General features: G+C 29.3%; 1 protein-coding gene across 2 annotated transcripts in view; it reads right to left on the reverse strand.

Moving 5' to 3' along the window:
* Positions 1-15,760, reverse strand: part of LOC118201867 (cell adhesion molecule Dscam1-like) — a 476,421-nt gene extending 460,661 nt beyond the window's left edge. For both annotated transcript variants that reach the window (XM_085815870.1, XM_085815871.1), the window contains exon 1: positions 15,100-15,760. In XM_085815870.1, the coding sequence (XP_085671996.1) occupies positions 15,100-15,196 (97 nt within the window). In that variant the 5' untranslated portion in view covers positions 15,197-15,760. The remainder of the gene's footprint in view (positions 1-15,099) is intronic.
* Positions 15,761-18,711: the final 2,951 nt, after the last annotated feature.

Raw genomic sequence — 18,711 nt, forward strand, 5'->3', positions numbered from 1 at the left:
ATATAGCTTAAAGTAACAGTCAAATTTAAATTGTAGCTATAATGCAAAGCAATAATGATTGCAATCTTCTCAGAACTTGCCTCGACAGGCAGAAAACGTTCTGTCTTACAATCTAAAATTTTAGACTCAAACGCTCTTTAAATAATTTGCATTTTGGTGAGAAAACGGAAAGGAGATGTGTTACTAAACCTGAAATTATAAATAACTGGTTAATGCAAAATAATAGTAAAAGTGCAATGTTTGCCACCAGAATTTAAGTAAACACAACAAAGACCTTTCAGTAAATTGAATCAAATTTTTCAGTAAATTAAATTGAAAAAATTTCAGTAAATTGAGCTTGGTAAGATTTTAAATTCTAAACCTAACCATGAGCCAACCTTTACTATTAAGATATTAGAAACTAGACCTAATTTTGAGTTTCACAGACAATTCTTCTCCAAGAGACACAGCTTTAAGAACTTGATCTTTTCATGAAATCTCATCTGTTTCCAGGCATCTGGTTGGGCTAACTGGTATTCATTCGTTATTTTCTTTTATTTCAAACATAAAACAAAGGATTTTCAATTATTTCACAGTTCGCAGCTCGGTTTCTAATAGCTGGATGATCAGGATGTTTCATAAAAGAAAATAAATATTTTAAATTCCGAATCCATTTATAGCTTACCAATAATTGTTTCACGAGAATCTAAAGATTTTGGTGTTAACATTTTACATTTATCGTCATCCAATTTTATTCTCTATAGAGTGAGTGACTGCGCCGCCATGATGGCATCCGACCACGGACATGAACCAAACGAAATTATATACTATCTCAGCGGGGAAAACTCCAATGTAATAGAGTTGAATATTACATACTAATAACAGTTTCTTTAGCTGGTTAACTGCAGGCATCAAACATTATTCTGGTTATCAGCTTTAAATTCTGAACGTTTCAAAAATAATAACAGGCCAAAGGGACAATTAGCCCAGAAGGACTATTAATTTTGTTTTAGCATTTTGGGATGATTCTTTATAAGCTTTCTTTCACTTTTAAAACTGTTGCCACCAAATTTTATCACCCTGTATTATATTTAAATAAATTAAATAAAGATGAATCTATATAAATGTATGTAGGTTTCTCACATTGTGATAAAACAACGGTACCTAGAGCTATCAAATCTTGAATAACGTAATCTTCCACCGAGTATGGGCATTTGGAAGCATATATTTGAAATTTGGAATTTGTTTTATTGTCAATTTCATATTTTGTAAAACTTTAAAGAATTTTTGTTTAACAAACTCAATGATTTCAAAGCGAGAATTGGCAACGTCGTACAGGAAAAGCATTTTTATCTGCAGCGCGCGAGACTGTGTATCGGAAATTCTAATTATACGCTAATTTTAAAATTATTTTGCGATATTCCTCTTGAACTGAATTTTATGTTTAAGTGAGAAGAACATGATATTTAATAAATAAAGGTAACACACAGAATGTTAAAATAACTCTTCTTTGGACGTAATTTAAAATCTGAAACCTTTCAGACTCTTTTTAAGTTTTGTTCTTGGAGCTTAAGAATGTAATTTGGTGAGTCTTGGTGATAAATTCCCCCCCCCCCCGCAATATAAATGAACAACGGTGGCATGACCTGTGTAAGTATTTATGGGTGATTTCCCAAAATAAACTCGAAATGTCTGAACCGACAAAAGAACTGCTAGCGTTTGTTTTTCTGTAAATGTATAATTTCTTTGAGTTGGGTAATGTGTCTTACTGTAATATGCAACCAACTGTCCATCTTGCAAACACGGCTCCTACCACAAAATCTGAATCATCTGCAGAAATTTCTAATTTCCCGTTTGCATCAGGAAAAAGGAACGCAGTTCGTCGCGAAGCCGTATTTATGCTTTTTGTAAAGCTAAGTCGTGATTGGTCAATTTTACTTTTAGTGGTTACCTTTTTCAAGCAGTGTTATGTAATTTGGAATGATCTCGAATTTGAGAGAACAGATGAATTTAGGGGGGGGGAGAACATCAAATCTAAAATGGTTCTTCATTTTGAGTTTGCCAATTATGTCTTAACATAGCCCTAGTATTTTTTAACATATACATACTTATATATGACGGACTTTTGATTTGAAATGTGACTCATCTCAGAAAGGGCAATCCACGGTCATAGCTCCCCTCCCGATTTCTAATAAAAGGAAGTAAAATATGTTGTAACTAAATAAAATATGCTGTAAATTTCAGATTGAGAGAAAACTTAACCTTAGACTGACGCTGATTTTAAAAGAAGAGTCTATATGTTTCTAAAGAAATAAAAAAGAAATCTGTTTCTTTGCACTAAAATGCATAAAATTCCTCAATAAAATGAACTTCATTACAAGTTTTAATTAAGCCTTTTTTTTTTTTTTTTTGTTTGTTTTCAAATAAGGGTAATATTTTTTCACGCATAACGAAATGTTTTTTTAAATTATTTTAGATTGTTCCATATTCTTCATTTTCACAATACTGTAATATATTGCAAACTTTATGATCATGCTATTCAAACGGAAGGCAGGACAAATGTTAGATAATTTTGTCTCTATATCTGATGAAAGATTTAAGTTGTGGAGTTTCTGTAAATTTTATATAGTACTTTTCATCTCCTTCCGAATACACGCTGATGTTCGTAAGGTTGCATTTACCATATATAACACAATCAAATATATTCTAACACAATCGAAACTTTATCCTTTATTAATCTGGTATATTCTAACAAATATTTAGTCAGTTTCATTTTTATTCTCTGTATATCACACTCAGTTGCTTTGTATATAAAAAGATTTCTCCTAAGTCAGATATTAAAAATGAATAGAATATTCTATAGTGAAGATACACAGTAATTATAAAAGCAAGTCACTAATAAAAGAACGAAAAGAAAGACATATGTATACCTGCTTTTCAAATGTATAATGATTACTGCAAAAATGAAGAAGTGATGTCTTTATTTTCTGTGTTTTTAACCTTCAGATGCAGAAATGAATTCAATGAACGCGACGGCAAAATTATTTTCAAAAAAAAAAAAATTCAGAATGTAAGACGAAAAATATTATGCAACTATAATCACATTGAAGTACATGTAGTTTTAAGCTTTCTAGTCATTCAGCCTAAGATTTTTCCTTAAGAGTCCTTCTATTTATTCTACTCCAGCGTCTTTTCGGTGTAATTTGCAGAGAGAGTCTATACGCTTGTCGGAATGCAGCTCGTTGTTTGACGCCCTTCTTCTCGATGATTCTGAAGTGTTCTCTTGATTATCTTTGATTAGAAAGAGTGGTTCTTCCATCTTCTTTGTTTCTCATTTCCCAATCACTGCATTCGCTTCCAGATTTCGGAGTAGTTTCTTTTTCCTGGATTCAGAATCCCAGTCATCTCATTAGCCTCAATGACAGGAGATATAATTCAATGAGACTTCCAATAGCACTTCGGAATCACCATTGTCTTCCAATAATTCCTCTCTTCTCTCGAAAGATTTCTTTCGAGTGCTTCGTCGACTCGATAAATCCGCATTGTCTAACTGAAAAGATCCAGGAATAATTGGAAGGGTAATTACGTTTATTGAATGAGTCGAAGTTCTGAAAGCTATGAATCAAGTATGGATAGACATTTGCTTTCGCTGAATGTTTTCAAGTTCTGATCCGATTTATTAGATTTTGTGCTCTCTTCAGTGTTTTATTCTGAGTGACACAGTTAAAACTCTCATGTTTCTATTTGATATGAGATCACCAGACCAGTCATCCAGCAGTCGACGCATATATTGAATACAGTGTCTAGATATTTGTACATACGTTTTATTCAATTATTGAAAATCCAGCTTTTTGACTATTTAATACTTACAACCAAAATGTTATATATTAGACGGGTAAATGTTTGGTTCTGACTCGTCATTGGTAATTTTTTTTTAAAATTAGAAACACTTTATAAAAAACTTTAGTACACTTTTCTATCAGAAGATACGTTATTTATCCGCGCTATTTATATTTGTTTCATTCTATATCAAAGACTTAATTTTCCCAGTAATGGTGAAGTCTTTAACCTGTTGAATATGCTTGTATACCTACTATAGATAGAACGTAAAACGGATATTACCTTAATAAAATCTAATGATGTTTTAATTTAAATTATTTAACCACTGCAGATTAATTGGTTGTTATATGTCTGAGAACTAAGAAGTAACCTCTTGAATATGCCTGTATACCTGTATAGAGAACGTAAGACTGATTATTACATTGTTAAACATCTAATGAAGTTTTAATTTAAATTATTTAATCATTTCAAATCACTCGATTGTTATATATCTGAGGGATATTACCTAAGGAAAACTTTCTAGCAGGAAAAGAGTAACATATTTTTATGCATCGAGAATGGCGTTTTTTTACCATATTGCGAATTTTTAAGTATTGCATTACAAGAAATGTTAGCTAAAAGATTTAAGTCGTTGTCGAAAACGTCAACTACGGAGTATTTGAAACTTCAAAAGAAAATATTTCTTGTCATTTCATGCATTAGTTTGGTAATTTTATTTTATTGACAAAACTTTGTTAGCGAAGTTAGCAACTGTTGTTCGTTACATATTAATGGAAATTTGTAATTTTTTCAACAATCTCCTTTTTCCAGGGTTTGATTATACTAATTATTGTGCCTATGTATATAATATGTTTCTTATACATGACTGAAATAATGATCGTAACTTTCCAAGTTTTTCTAATTTGCAGATGCATCTTCTATTCTTAATTTTCAAAATTGTTGGCGTTTTTGGAGCATGATCCAAAATTCTTAAGAATGTGGATTGTACTAAACAATCCTTTCAATAATAATAGATCAATATTCTTGAGAAAAAGTAACCGAAACAATTCATTAAATCCTAGACTAGGACTACCCCCATTATACAGATGATAGACCTATAAATGGAATATTAAAACTTCCTTGGAGTTGAAATTACAGTAGAGAAATTTTTAGGAGTTATATGTAGCAGAAATGATAAAAATTAAAATATAATTCAAAACAGTGAACTACTTGATTCCTTTAATAAATAGACAGAAATGCGAAGTTTGTAGGCATTTGTTGTAAGTTTGTTTTAATGTTTTGCAAACCCTACTATAGATTTCAAGTGAATTTTTGCATCAGTCGGAAACAATAACAAATCTTATACCGGTTAAGATAATCGTTTTCTCTTATAAATAGAAAGTACTGCTGATGCTACAAATTAACGTCCGCTGCTTGCAGGTATTTAAATTAAAATAAGATAAATTTAAATTTCAATGCGGGTAACGCATTCTCCTGATTCACACACTATAAATTATTTACCCTGGTAAAAGATAATTAGCCGTACATATTTAAACTTCAACTAGAAAAATGCTAAAGCCGGAATAAAACACTCTGGTGACAGTAAGTAACAGAAAGACAGGACTTAAGTATGCTAAAACTAATTTACATCCTGGTGGAGGATTACGGAAAGAAGAAGATATAATAAAGTTATAATAAATGTTTACCAAATAATAACTGTTTAATTAACATAAAATGTTACAATATATTATAATTTTAAAAAAAATGCGGAATAGAAAAAGAGATAAATGCTCTTCGATATGAAATGACAGAATGGAAGAAAGGAGTACTGCTGTTAAAATAAAAAAAGAAATTGGAAAATATGGAGTAATCGGTAAAATAAATGCTGACTAATATACACGCAAAACACAGTTGTCTTAAATATGTGCGGAAAACATCAAAATGAGAAAGTAGTTCTATTAGAAAGAAACATTACTCAAAAAAGCTTTCATAAAACGATAAATTTGTTGAAAAAGTTTGAATCATTTTATCAAAAATATTTTACAATTTATGAACTCCTAATTTTTTTGTATCTTTGATCTTACTAACTACGTTAACATGATTCTTTCATCTGTCTAGGGGTGCATATGCTTTGCCCGCTAGAGCTCATTCTATATGTTTGGAAAACAAAGTGAGCATACCTCGAGTGGAAATAACTTGGATTAATACCAAACAATACGTGAGTGCAGCTAAATATAGAACATAAACTGCATCTAAGTAAATCCGCCATTCACAATTTGCGAATATATATTATACTTCTGTAAGATATCTTAACATAAGAACACATTTGTACCACGTAAATCATGATTTTCATAAATTAAGGTTTTTCTTAAATTAGAAACATGAATATTGCGGTATGGAGCAAATTGTACTAATTATAGAATATGGATGGAATGATGTAATTATGTATAATCCCACCATTCTGTTAAATGAGTTTGATCTCTTTGATTTATATGCAACAAATTGGATTTTTCTTCTCTGCTTCTCACAATCACAGAAATTGTGTCTATCAATCTGTACACCAAAATTTCATAATTACTGGTTATTTCTCGTACGCATTTTGCCGAATATGTTTCCCTTGAAAATTTTCAATTAAATTGCATTTATTAAGGAAACAAACTTGAATATATATTGTAATTAAACGCTTGGTTACTGAATATAAAACTTATGCAGAAGTTGCAGGAAAATGACAGCAACTGCTGAATTTTCACAAAATTGATAATTATTTATAACCATGGAAATACTCCACTAATCTACAATATACGAAAGGAATATATAGTATATATATATATATTCAAATCTCATCTTTCTAATCAATAACGGGTTTAAGTAATATTTTAATTGTCTTTCGCTAATTTCCATTTTTGCTAGTCTGCACCCAGCTTGGAAGTATATTTGCAGAGAGGACCTATACATACAGCCGAAATTAAAGTTGTGTAATCTACAACGCTTTTTTTTTAGATCTCATATGCTTCATCTTCATCTTCCATATGTTATTTGATAGCTTTTGGGGGAATAGTCGTTTCTGACAAATGGGTCATTAGAATCAGCTTTATTAAACGTTTACTTTACCCAAAGTTCAAGCACTTAAGTTCTTTCAGCTCTCAAGTTTACATTACATAGTTAGCCTGCGTAAAATATACTATACAAAAGTCTCAGAAATTTAGAATGCCACTAAAGTAACAATAGAATTTATATATTTTATAAACGATACTTATTCCAAGCATTAGTATAGAGTAAATAGTAGTAAAAGATTAGAAATGAAATAAAATTTTATTCTTATTAACAGCGTGTAACGACAGGTATATCATTAAACTTATTTTTGATTTTTCAGATTCTTCTAATCCAGTTTAGGTTTCAGTTTTTAAATTTTAGCTTTACTCGATTTTAAAAAATCGATATATTTCGTCTGTACAGAATTTTTGTTAGTTAACCATTGACACAGAATAGTTCTAAATGCAGTTTGCGTTGTTCTTTTCGCGTATTCGCTATGTATGCATTAGATGTAGAAAAGTGATATATTTTCTATTATACTGCCAGTATACGCTTTTCGCGTATTCGCTATGTATGCATTAGATGTAGAAAAGTGATATATTTTCTATTATACTGCCAGTATACGCTTTTCGCGTATTCGCTATGTATGCATTAGATGTAGAAAAGTGATATATTTTCTATTATACTGCCAGTATAATAAAAAAGAAGATTTTTTATTATACTGGCAGTATAATAAAATATCTTTCTTTTGAAAAAATCTTTTGATTTTTAATATGCTTAGATGAGATTGATTTTTTATTATACTGCAAGTATAGGCATTCACAATGCCTTAACCGGAAATTTTCAAGGGGATATAATAAGTAAAGTTCAAGGCATAGTTTTGACTCACTGACATATGCAATTATTTTAATACATATTATGGAAAGATATATTTCTGAAAAAGCAAACTGAGATTGCATCACGAATAAAATTCAGAATATTGAAAAATGCTTATTACATACGAAAGAATATGTTTAAACAAAAATTACTAAGAAATATTCTATAATAAACGTAAAATCAAAGGCCATTAGCTTTGTTTTCAGGGAAGGGGGCAGGTGAATCTTGAAAGATCCTTTTATGTGATAGTATTGCGATGGCTTTTATGTGTTTTCAAAATTAAGTATTTTGAAAAGCTTACAATTGAACATTTTTGCGTTAAAGGTCATAGCTACATTTTTAATACTGATCTCACAGTTAAATTAGAACTCTTCTAAAATCAAATATTTGTAAATGAAAGCATGGAATTTCCTTCAATGAAGATCGACTTTGCTTCATCTTATGTATCTTGAAGATGGATAAAATTGGCATAGATTAATATTTGTATATATTAATATTTTCATTTGAACTATATGTCAAAAGTTATAAGAAATTATCATATTCGTCCCTGCGAGAACCAACTACAATATGGTGAATGATAATTCGTCACCACCTCACTAAATCTTCTGTCACTCTCCAGTTACGTTTTAATTGGGGCAGAGATTATGCAGTTAACAATGCTAATATCTATAATTCAAATTTTGTTGTGGGCGTATTCGGCTTTTCCCATTTCTGCTTCCGAAGGGGTAAAAAACTCCTATTGTTCTGAAACAATTTGCGTGTAACGCGCAAGGTTTTATGGCTTTCTATAATTTACAAAATGTACTGAATAATGCATAGTATATAAAATGCATATTTTCATACGGAAAAGCAGATATATTTTAATTTCTTTAAAAAACGTTTAAACGTAATCATAATATCTGCTTTTTAAACTAAATTTGTTTCGTTTAATATATTTAATGTGATGTTTTTACACACAAGTCATTTTGATACTTTTTTCATCCTTAATAAAAATTTTAAATGAGTATGAGAGAACTTCTTCAAAAGAAATCGCATTCCTTTTCAGTCAAGAGACCTACCCTGAAATGCAATTTCTTTCCTTTATGTGAACACATAAATATTTTCCACTACCGTAACACAAGATCTTCAGAAATGAAATTCCTCTTTGAAGAAATGATTGCACAGTTTACAAAGAAAGATTAAACCTGGGAGAATTTCTGTGAAAGGCCTTGAACAATACTTGGTAAACAATACGCTTAGATGAGTGTGTTTCCCGTGTGCTTTGCATCAAAATGGAAAAATCTTGTCCAAAGAAAATCCAATTTCGTATGCAGGGCTTCGAAGATAAATATTCCGTAGTTAAGTGAGATTTCACACTGAATTTTGAACCGAAGGAATGAATAATCTGTCATTTCTAAGCTGTGAAGAATAATCTCGAGCTGTGAAGAATAATTTCTAAGCTGTGAAGAATAATCTCGAGAGATTGTGAGCCTCTTATTCAGAAGTTCTGATCTTTACCCATTCTTGAATAAATTATTTAACATAAAAGTTACAGTTTAAATACTCACGAATGCACTTTCCTGAGTGAATAAATTAAATTAATTGGCAGGCATTTCTTGAAAATATTTAAATGTATATGAAAACTTTAGAGCGAAATAATTATTTAATGGTTTTAAAATTTACAGGTAGTTCTAGCATTCAAACCAAAGATATAGTAAATTTCAGGTAAATGTAGGTCTGTCAGTTCTAGTTTCCTACGTATATTGCAGAATGTATATACTTAACATGAAAAGAAGCTTTGTTGTTGACATGACAAGTACTGGAAGTCTTCAGTTTCTGAAGTTTGTATTTGATGAAACAGGCGTTTTGATTAATATTTTCGCAATATTTGATTATTATATATAAATATTATTCATTTTCAGTCTAAAGAAGGAAACGAAAATTATTTAATTAAATTTAGAAAAATCAGGGACTGAATGGAGTTTATTACGTATGATATATGAATTTATCCAAATTTTCAAACTTGTCTATCATGCGATATTCGGTATTCTTTAAACCTGCATTTTTCGCATTCTGTAAAACTGGAACGATAGGACAAACATAAGCAACAAAAGGCTACTATATTATCGCTTATTTAAGATTCGATAGTTTTTCAATATGCTTTTAGACTTTCAAAAATTAAAATCTTCAATCGTTTTTTATTTATTTTTGAAAAATATTAAAATATTAGAGTTATTTTAATGTATAAATACTTATAGACCTAGTATTTACTTTTTAAGATAAAATGAATTTATTATTTTACATTATTTTAATGTAAAATAAGTTAATATTCTTGATACAACATTTTATAAATATTTTTAATGTTTTCCTATTTGCAATAAGAATGTTTTATTCACTGGATCGGAGAAAGTTACAAAGAAATAATTTTTAAAAAACTCATCACTTAATTTCAAAATTGTTTTGTATGCTTGAGAGATTGATCAAATTGCTATAGGTTAATCAAATCTGGGCATACATATCACACGCTTTTGCTGTTATTAGTGCTGAATTCTTTTTCTTAACCTCATTACTATATGCTGCGGATAAATTTACATCAGGCTGGGCGCCAAACAGTCGCAACATTCAGAAATGTTGTAAAACGACATTTTATTTTTAAAACACGGCATATTTCTCATTATGTTTTTATTTTTATTCATAAACATATTACTAAAAGCATATCCAAACAAACAGAGGAATTAAAGTATTAGCTGAATAGTATTAATTACATGGTCAGTCGGAGGTTGTTGAGAAAAAGATTTTATTTGTTGAGAATTCACTCTCTCATTAGTTTTGAATTTTCTACAATGAGCTCAGTATTTTATTGATGTGCTAAGTTTTTAAATTATAAATGGAAAATTTAATTTGAAGTTGTATACCTTCAACTTTCAATGAATAAACATTCTTATGTTTAAAAAAGAACAGATTTCATCAGTTCAAAGCTTTTTGTTTTTAGCGATATAAAGTTTTATTTTTCCTTGTCTTACTTCAACAGATTCATTTTCATTTGCTTCATATGATACTGCTTATTTTACTGCGGATCTATATTTGTATGTTTTAAGCAACACAAAATCTTAGTCTTTTCATATAAATAAAATTTTCTTTCTATACTGAAGTATCACGTACTCTTTTCCTCATTCATTTCACTTTCAGTTATACATCGCGTACACAAAAATGAGTACATAACTTTTACTTTCGTAACCGTGGGTCGTTGGCATATACATTTAGTTATAAGAAGTTAAATCTCTCAAATATTCACATCTAGACCATTTTAAATTTAAAAATCAGTTTTATAAAAATTATAAAATCTAATTTTTTATACATTTTTCTTATTGCTAGACTTATGTTTCTAAAAATAGGATAGCTCATTATAAGAAATTAAATACAAGATATTTGGACAAGAAATTACAAGAATAATACAAGAAATTAAATACAAGATATCATACGATGACAATATTCAAGTGTGTCAACATAAATATTTTTAACAAAGATACCTTTATCTGCGAAATCCTATAGAATCCGTGTTATAAAAAACATTGGCAGGTTTCAGTGTTGCCAATTAGCTAACTTATAATATTATATGGAGGAATTAAAAATATTTCTAGGTTCATAATTTTTGCATGTTTATTATATTATGATTCTAAAGTAATGTAGTTTTATGATAATGTTTATAGTACATTTTTATTTTTTGAAAATTAAAAAATTACTTGTGTGAAAAATCTTTCGGCATACCTTTGAAAACAAAATTATTCAATAAGAATATTTCACAGGAGCAAATCACAAAATGACAATTCATTTGTTACCTTCTTCCTGAAGACAAGTTAGAAATGACATCAAATATGCTAATTTTGAAATTAAATGTTTTCATCAAACTTTTTGAGCTTTATATTTGATAATAAAATTTTCCTAAATATAAGTACAGGGAGCGACAGATCGTATTAAAAGGTAAATTTATAAGTTTCACATTTATTTTAATTTTAAAAATGCCAAAACATGAATGTTTGCGTCATTTTAAACATTTTTGTAACTGGAAATACATATCTATGACAGAGGGTTGTCAAAATAAAGGTTGTTAAAGCATTTTTCTAGCTCTTGCAAAATTTATTATAGAATAAACTGTGATTTCATTATTGACAAATCTATGTCTGCTAAAAAGGAATAACAGAAAAATTATATTTTGCGATACAAACGTAAGATGTTTTCCGCAAGATTGGAAATATGTATTATAAAACACAGAAAATATATAAGTAACGGAGTGAATATCGGTTCTTTTGCACTTATAGATTTTTATATAATATTTTTTAAATATGAGCTGATTTCGAACAATAACTTTTTCAGTTAAAAATTAATTAAAATTTTTAAGTTAAAGAAATTATGTCTTCACCAATATGTAAGAAATTAAACACAAACCAATCATTTTTTCATAATCTTAATTTAATTTTGTCATACCGTTCTTGGACTAGAATTTCTTATAAAAGCAAAGCCCATTTATGAATACTTTTCTTTTTAATCTGAAATAGTTTTTGCCTTATTTAAAAAAGAAATTAAGACGAAAGAATAAGTAATTTTTTAAAATTTATATTATTCAATAAATATACATATCTTTTGTACACATAGTACTTTCGGTTCAAAAAATATGTACGTTTAAAATTAAACATTTATTTTACAAAAATATTTACACTACATAGTTTTCTTTGCAAAAATCTATAACTTCACACTTCTAAAATTTCCTTTGAGAAAGTTTTAGAAATATTTAATTACGACATAATCATGTATTTGTTTTTCCATTTTTCTTTATATGTATGTGCCTTTTTATATAGGCATGGATATAATAAGTAAATGACACAGGCACATATGAGTAACATCATTTTCGCTATTACATCCTGCTATTTCAAGCAAATTCAAAGCACTGAAATCTTCGAAAGAAAATACTAAGCATAAATTTCTTTTCTTGTGTAGTGCTTGTTTAATTTAGCAATACCTCATATATCGGGAATATCTCTCTGACTGGCATGTCTCATTCATTTTTACATTTGTGTTTTCAATATGCAGAAACTTTTCCCCTTGTTTAAAAATTCAAAAAGCTCATGATGATTTCAGGAATTGGTTGTGGAGAATATGTATTAAAATTCGTAATGACATAATATTTACCAGTATGTATAACTGATATATCAGAGTTTGGCTCTAGAAGAGCTCAGGGCATCTTTCTTTTAAGTCAGTGCCTCCCGATGCGCTACGAAAACGTGCTTTACTTCCTATCCTTTACATTCATAATTTGGCAAATTACCGATTCTAAGAACTGTTGCAAACTCATTCATCAAAGATTTTTAATTTATGATTTAAATTATAAACATGATTCCTTATTACTGTAACTAACTATGAAATCACAGTTACAGTACTGACATGTACACCGGTTGAATAATTTGTATGAGTGAATTATATAATAATAATTGATAATCAATAATGTTTATTTTCAGTAATAATATGATTCAAGAATAACAATCAATCAAGTTTATGTTCAAATCTATATACGGAGACCTTTTGACATGAAATATTTTTAAAAGTTACTTTTTACCTCATGAAAATAATCACTTATATTGCTCTGCTCTTTGTTTACATATGTGCAGCTTATATGAAAGAAAGATCGCATTTTTAGTTACTTATGGTAATAATCTGTATATCACTTAGTCCTACAAATTGCTTCCAAAAGTGAATTTATGTGTATATAATCAGTGTTTTTGTTACGAATAATTTTATACTTGCTTTAAATGTGGGAAATTTTTAAAATTTTATTTTTTAATTGTAATTAAAGGAATTTCTATTATAATAGTAGTTTATTCATGCACAACTTTGCTTTTTTCTTTACATTGACTATTCTTGACTATACATTTACATTACTTTTACATTTAAGACTTTTATCCCTCTAAAATGTAAATCATTAAATGAAACTGGAGAAATGTTTCGGCTGCACAAAATTAACATGAATGTTTTTATACTAAGATCCATCATAAATGTGTGGAATTTAACAGATTTAATAAAAGTAAACTAAAATTGTCCTTACATTTTAACTTTACTAATATTTTAAATCTTATGTTGATAAAAATTGCAATTAGAGCTCATATTCTAAATATCAATATTGAAATTATTTGTTTTTTTTACTGAGGAAGGTTTTACTATTTCAAATATAATTTGAATTACAGTTAGAATTTTAGAAATACATACTATGAAAACTTTTCTAAAACTGTTAAGGTTAAGAATTTAACTATTACAAATTATTACCTGTTTAAAAAATTCCTTTTCCAGTTGCAGGAATGGCACTGGCAGAACTCTCCTCTCAGTTCCTAATGTTTGTTATATGTTAACTTTCATTAGTTCGTAAGCGATAATAATATATGTTATTTTCCCACGACAATTATATTTCAAGTATCGTTGCTTTCTTTGCTTAGTGTACATTAACTTAAATCTGATTTTAATAAATCCAAAAAATTCTACAAACAGTCTCATATGGGTTGTTAAATTTTAATATGGCTCTAATCTTTTGTACTTAAAGAATGATACATATATATGCTTGTATTTTATATATATATATAGTATTTTACTTTAGAAATGAAAAAACTGAATGTTAAGTATTAATATTGAAATTATGCTGTCTTTCTTCTTCTGAGTAAGTGCGATAAATTTCGATAAATAGACACAAACTTTATCTGATGCCAAAATGGATTTCATTCTATTTAGAGGAATTCTTACTGAGAAAAGTGAAGTAAGAGTCCAAGAAAATGGAAGAATTTAAAGCTAAAAGCTTGTTCGAACATGCTTGTGATTCAGTATTTTAAACGAGAGACATTAGAAAGAAACAAGTTATCAAATGCGCGACATATACTATTAGTTTTATAGCTTGGTACTGAGAGAAAAATAATTGCTTATCTACTAAATATTTATTCCATGGTTTGTAATAATATCTGAAACCATAATTTCGTTTTTGCACATAATATTTTAGGGAAAAAAATGCTCTGAATTTTATATAACGTCCTTTGTTTATGAAAATTACTAACATCTGTGTACAATACTCCACTACGAGAATCAGGAACGAAAAATACGATTTAAGTATTTTTCCCTTAACCATTACATTTTAAATGTAAAACAGTCTAGCTAATTTGGTTAATAATTATGATAATACTCACTTAACATCAAAGTAATTATGGTTTGAACATGAAAAGAAATTCGCGGATAATTAATTCTTAATTATATGAAACCGATATTATAAATTAACAAATTTTTTGTTAAACTGCATCACAACCTTGAGTGATTTCACATATTTCGAAATTTAATTTATTTAAGAAATTGATTTTGACTACGGCTATTACATAAATAACTTACCTGTAGTTATTTGAAGAACAATAATTGCAAACAAAACTGCAGCATGTTCGGCACAATCACAGGGAATATTTTTTATCCTTCCAGAACGAATTTTCATTTTGGCAAATATTGTTCTTAATTTAGATTCAAGCGAATCACTTTATTAACGGCAAATGTGCATTTAATAAACTTAATTTTTGTGCATTAGTTATTTTAGCATATAGCGTTCAATTTGTCCTTCCATCAAGTTTCAAAATTAATGCATTAAAAAAAGTTCACTGTAATTTTATAAATAAATATTGGAATGACATTTTCATAAATCGTAAGAATACAAAATAAATGTTTCAGTTCAGCACCTGATTCCCTTAAAAATTAGGTGAGGAATGATTTCAAAATTAACAAATCATCAACCACTCATAAACTCTGAAGCCTGAAATGCACGTGGTTTCGCGCACGCGGTATTACTTTGTAAAGATACTAAACTATCTTAACTTTTTTCCTTTAAGACTCTTCCTATTCCGAAGAGCGTTTTCATTCGCGCATTAAACGATGCGGTCTTCGTATCCAACTCGATGCTCCCCATCTGTCAGTGTCACCTGGAGTCAGGCTGTTATAACGAAGCTGTGACGGACATCCGCGTTCAGGAAGGGTGCCGCCACAGATTCCTTGCTATCTGACAAACTGTAGCCGTCGCTGGAATACCACACAATTTGTCTCTCAGCGGGTTGCCGATCGAGTTACTTTCAAAAGGATGCCAAGGAGAAATGCTCGCCAAATGAATCCGCCAGAGCGCCAGACGTTCGATAAACTTTCTAAGAGTGCAAGAAAAGTTTCCTGCTGTGAATCATTACTTTCTCATTTTTATGCTTTTGTACCTGTGTGCGCACAAACGCTCGCGTAATATATACATATATATATACAGAGAGAGAGTGAAAGCTCGAGGGCATTTACACGTGAAAGGATAAGTCTGTTCTTTAACTGACAAATGCACAGATATATAAAATGAAATCGTATCTTAAATTAGGAAAAATATAAATTAATACTTATATAGATTAGAGGCTGGAATCGAGAAGGCTTCTTGCATAAATTGAAATAAATTTTAAAAAAAAAATAAAATACTTATAGTATAATAAATTACTTATAGTTCGCCCAAGCTGAAAATTAGCTCTGAAAAATCTGATAACAAACAAGAATACACTAATGAAAACTGACAGAAATGAACTTATTGCAACATGCAAATTTGGGAATGGAGTTAGTAACTTAAATACAGCGATAAAGGCTATAAGTAAAGTTTTATTAAATTATTGTGTTATCAGATTTATAATTCCTAGTAAATAAAAGGCAAATAATCAATACGTACTTTGAAAAAAATCAGCAAAATAGTCCATACGAGAAACATTGAGCAAGCGGCAAAATTTACTAACGATCAAATCAATAAAACTACTATTCGACATTAGATGGATACAGAGGTGCATAACATTATTCACACAGAGCATATCCAGCAAACTTAACATGTAAAAACAATAGTTTAGGCAAGATCGATGTTCTGCCGTATAAAGTAGACGCTAAATAGATTAATAAATTAAGTAATTGCTCCAAATTATCTGAAGAATTAATAAATCACTATGCTAAAATATAATTTCAGAAAGTAAGTTGAGACAGATAGCTGTTTACTTCACTGAACGGGATAGCTTGTCAAGTGAAAGTAATTATATTACTGATAAACTTAGTATTTTATTGAAAGAAATTACATTTGCTTTGCATTTAGAACGGACCAGTTTTAATCAACATAGATCAATGAACTATCTAGCATATTTTATTCATATAGTGAGATTTAGCACCGCAAAGACCTAACACTATTTTTGAATTACCAGCATTTCTTTGTATGACGTACTGTCGACAGTTGCAGACTTTGTTTCTCAGGTAGCCTCGCACTGTCAATAATCTGAGAGGTTCCAACACATTTTAAGACTATCACATTTTCTTTAATTAGTTGATAAAGTCTCTTCTAAGCTCTTCAATCACGTTTGGAAAGCAGTTCTGAATAACACTGAATTTCTGTTCTAAAATGTGTTTTCAAAGTAAAGCAACGGTGCTTATTGTCCAAGAAACTTTTGCACACTGAAAGCTTAAAGCACAACATCAGGTGGTAACATTCCATTATATGGCGCATGCTAAAAGTAAAACAAAATATCTGTAAAGTTGCCAGATTCATTGATGATATATCCAATATTATATTAGTGGAATGGGGGTTTCATGCTGTATTCAACATGCTTTTTATTTCCTTGTACGAAGTAAAAAGGAAGTATTGTAATCGCGAAAAGTTTCAGGCAGCATATTTCAACGAAAATATCCATTTTGACTGCTATCGAATGCAATTTAACGATGCTTTCGCGTGATATCTGTACGTAAGGACAGAATAAAAGACTCATTTCTTCCAAAAAATTATAAAACTGCTTTAAAATTAATTCTGAAGAGAATTTTTCGTGGCGTCTGTACGAACGTATGTACGTACGTGCGTACGTACGTATCTCGCATAGCTCAAAAACGAGTAGCCTCAGAACGTTGAAATTTTGTATATAGGACTGCTATAACATGTAGATGTGCACCTCGTATTTTGGTTGCAATCGGCCGCACCAAACGTATATAAATATATTTATATATATATCCACTCTGTTACCCGGCTCAGTGATCTCAGTTTCTTTACTCTTATATGTTTGTAAATTGTACATTTTTTGCTTTAAAAATGAATGAATTATGTTGTTTTTAGCTTCCGGTTAAGGTTTTTATGCCTTTAGTAAATCTGTGTGCAATATTTTTAGAATTATCAACAATTTTAAAGTTATTTAAGTGCCGCTAAACGTAATAATTTTTTTGATGGCGGCCATTGCTTTTTTACATTTGATAGAGCAGAATAGTGGATTTGATGCCAATCTAGAGAAACTTAGCTTCGCAACAATAAAGATAACGCCTTCCTTTATTATTGCCAATTAAATCATGCTTAATCCTTTCTGGAATTTTTTCGAGGAAATAAGTGTTTAAGATTTACTTCGTAATTTTCAATACAGATATTTTGAGTTTTTATGTATTTTTGCCTTCTCGCGAAGTGAGAACTGAATTAATTGAATGAGAAATACTCAATCGTCTGTGAAAAACTGTTTCTTTTATGTTTTATTTGCTTAATTTCTTTTATACATCATTCTAGGTTTATTATAGTATTTGAATAGAACATGTGGCAACGATTAGATAATTCTATTCTTTAAATGATATCAATTTTGTGCATTATGAGTTATAATAGGAACGAAATATAATACTGTTAAGCGAATCTAGCGCCAGAGTGTTGCTATGGTAACAAATACTAGAGTGAATTTTAAAGAATGCATTTATTCTATTTTGGTTTATGCGCTTTCGGAGAAGTAGATTTAATTCAATCCAATAAGTTTAAATGAAATGCAAGAAAAAATGCGTATAATTTAATATTCCGTACAAGGAAGTCATGTGGTGTACACAACAGATTTTTTAACTTATGATAAAAATTATGAAAAAAAAATCTTCATTTTAAACTCAATAATATAGCATGCCTAGTATGGTCTTGCAGAGGATTGTCAAAATACAACGTGCAAGAAAACGCTG

Source organism: Stegodyphus dumicola, chromosome 4 (assembly GCF_044657685.1).
Source record: "Stegodyphus dumicola isolate Sdum_Otavi_A_Nest chromosome 4, ASM4465768v1".
Classification (NCBI taxonomy): domain Eukaryota; kingdom Metazoa; phylum Arthropoda; class Arachnida; order Araneae; family Eresidae; genus Stegodyphus; species Stegodyphus dumicola.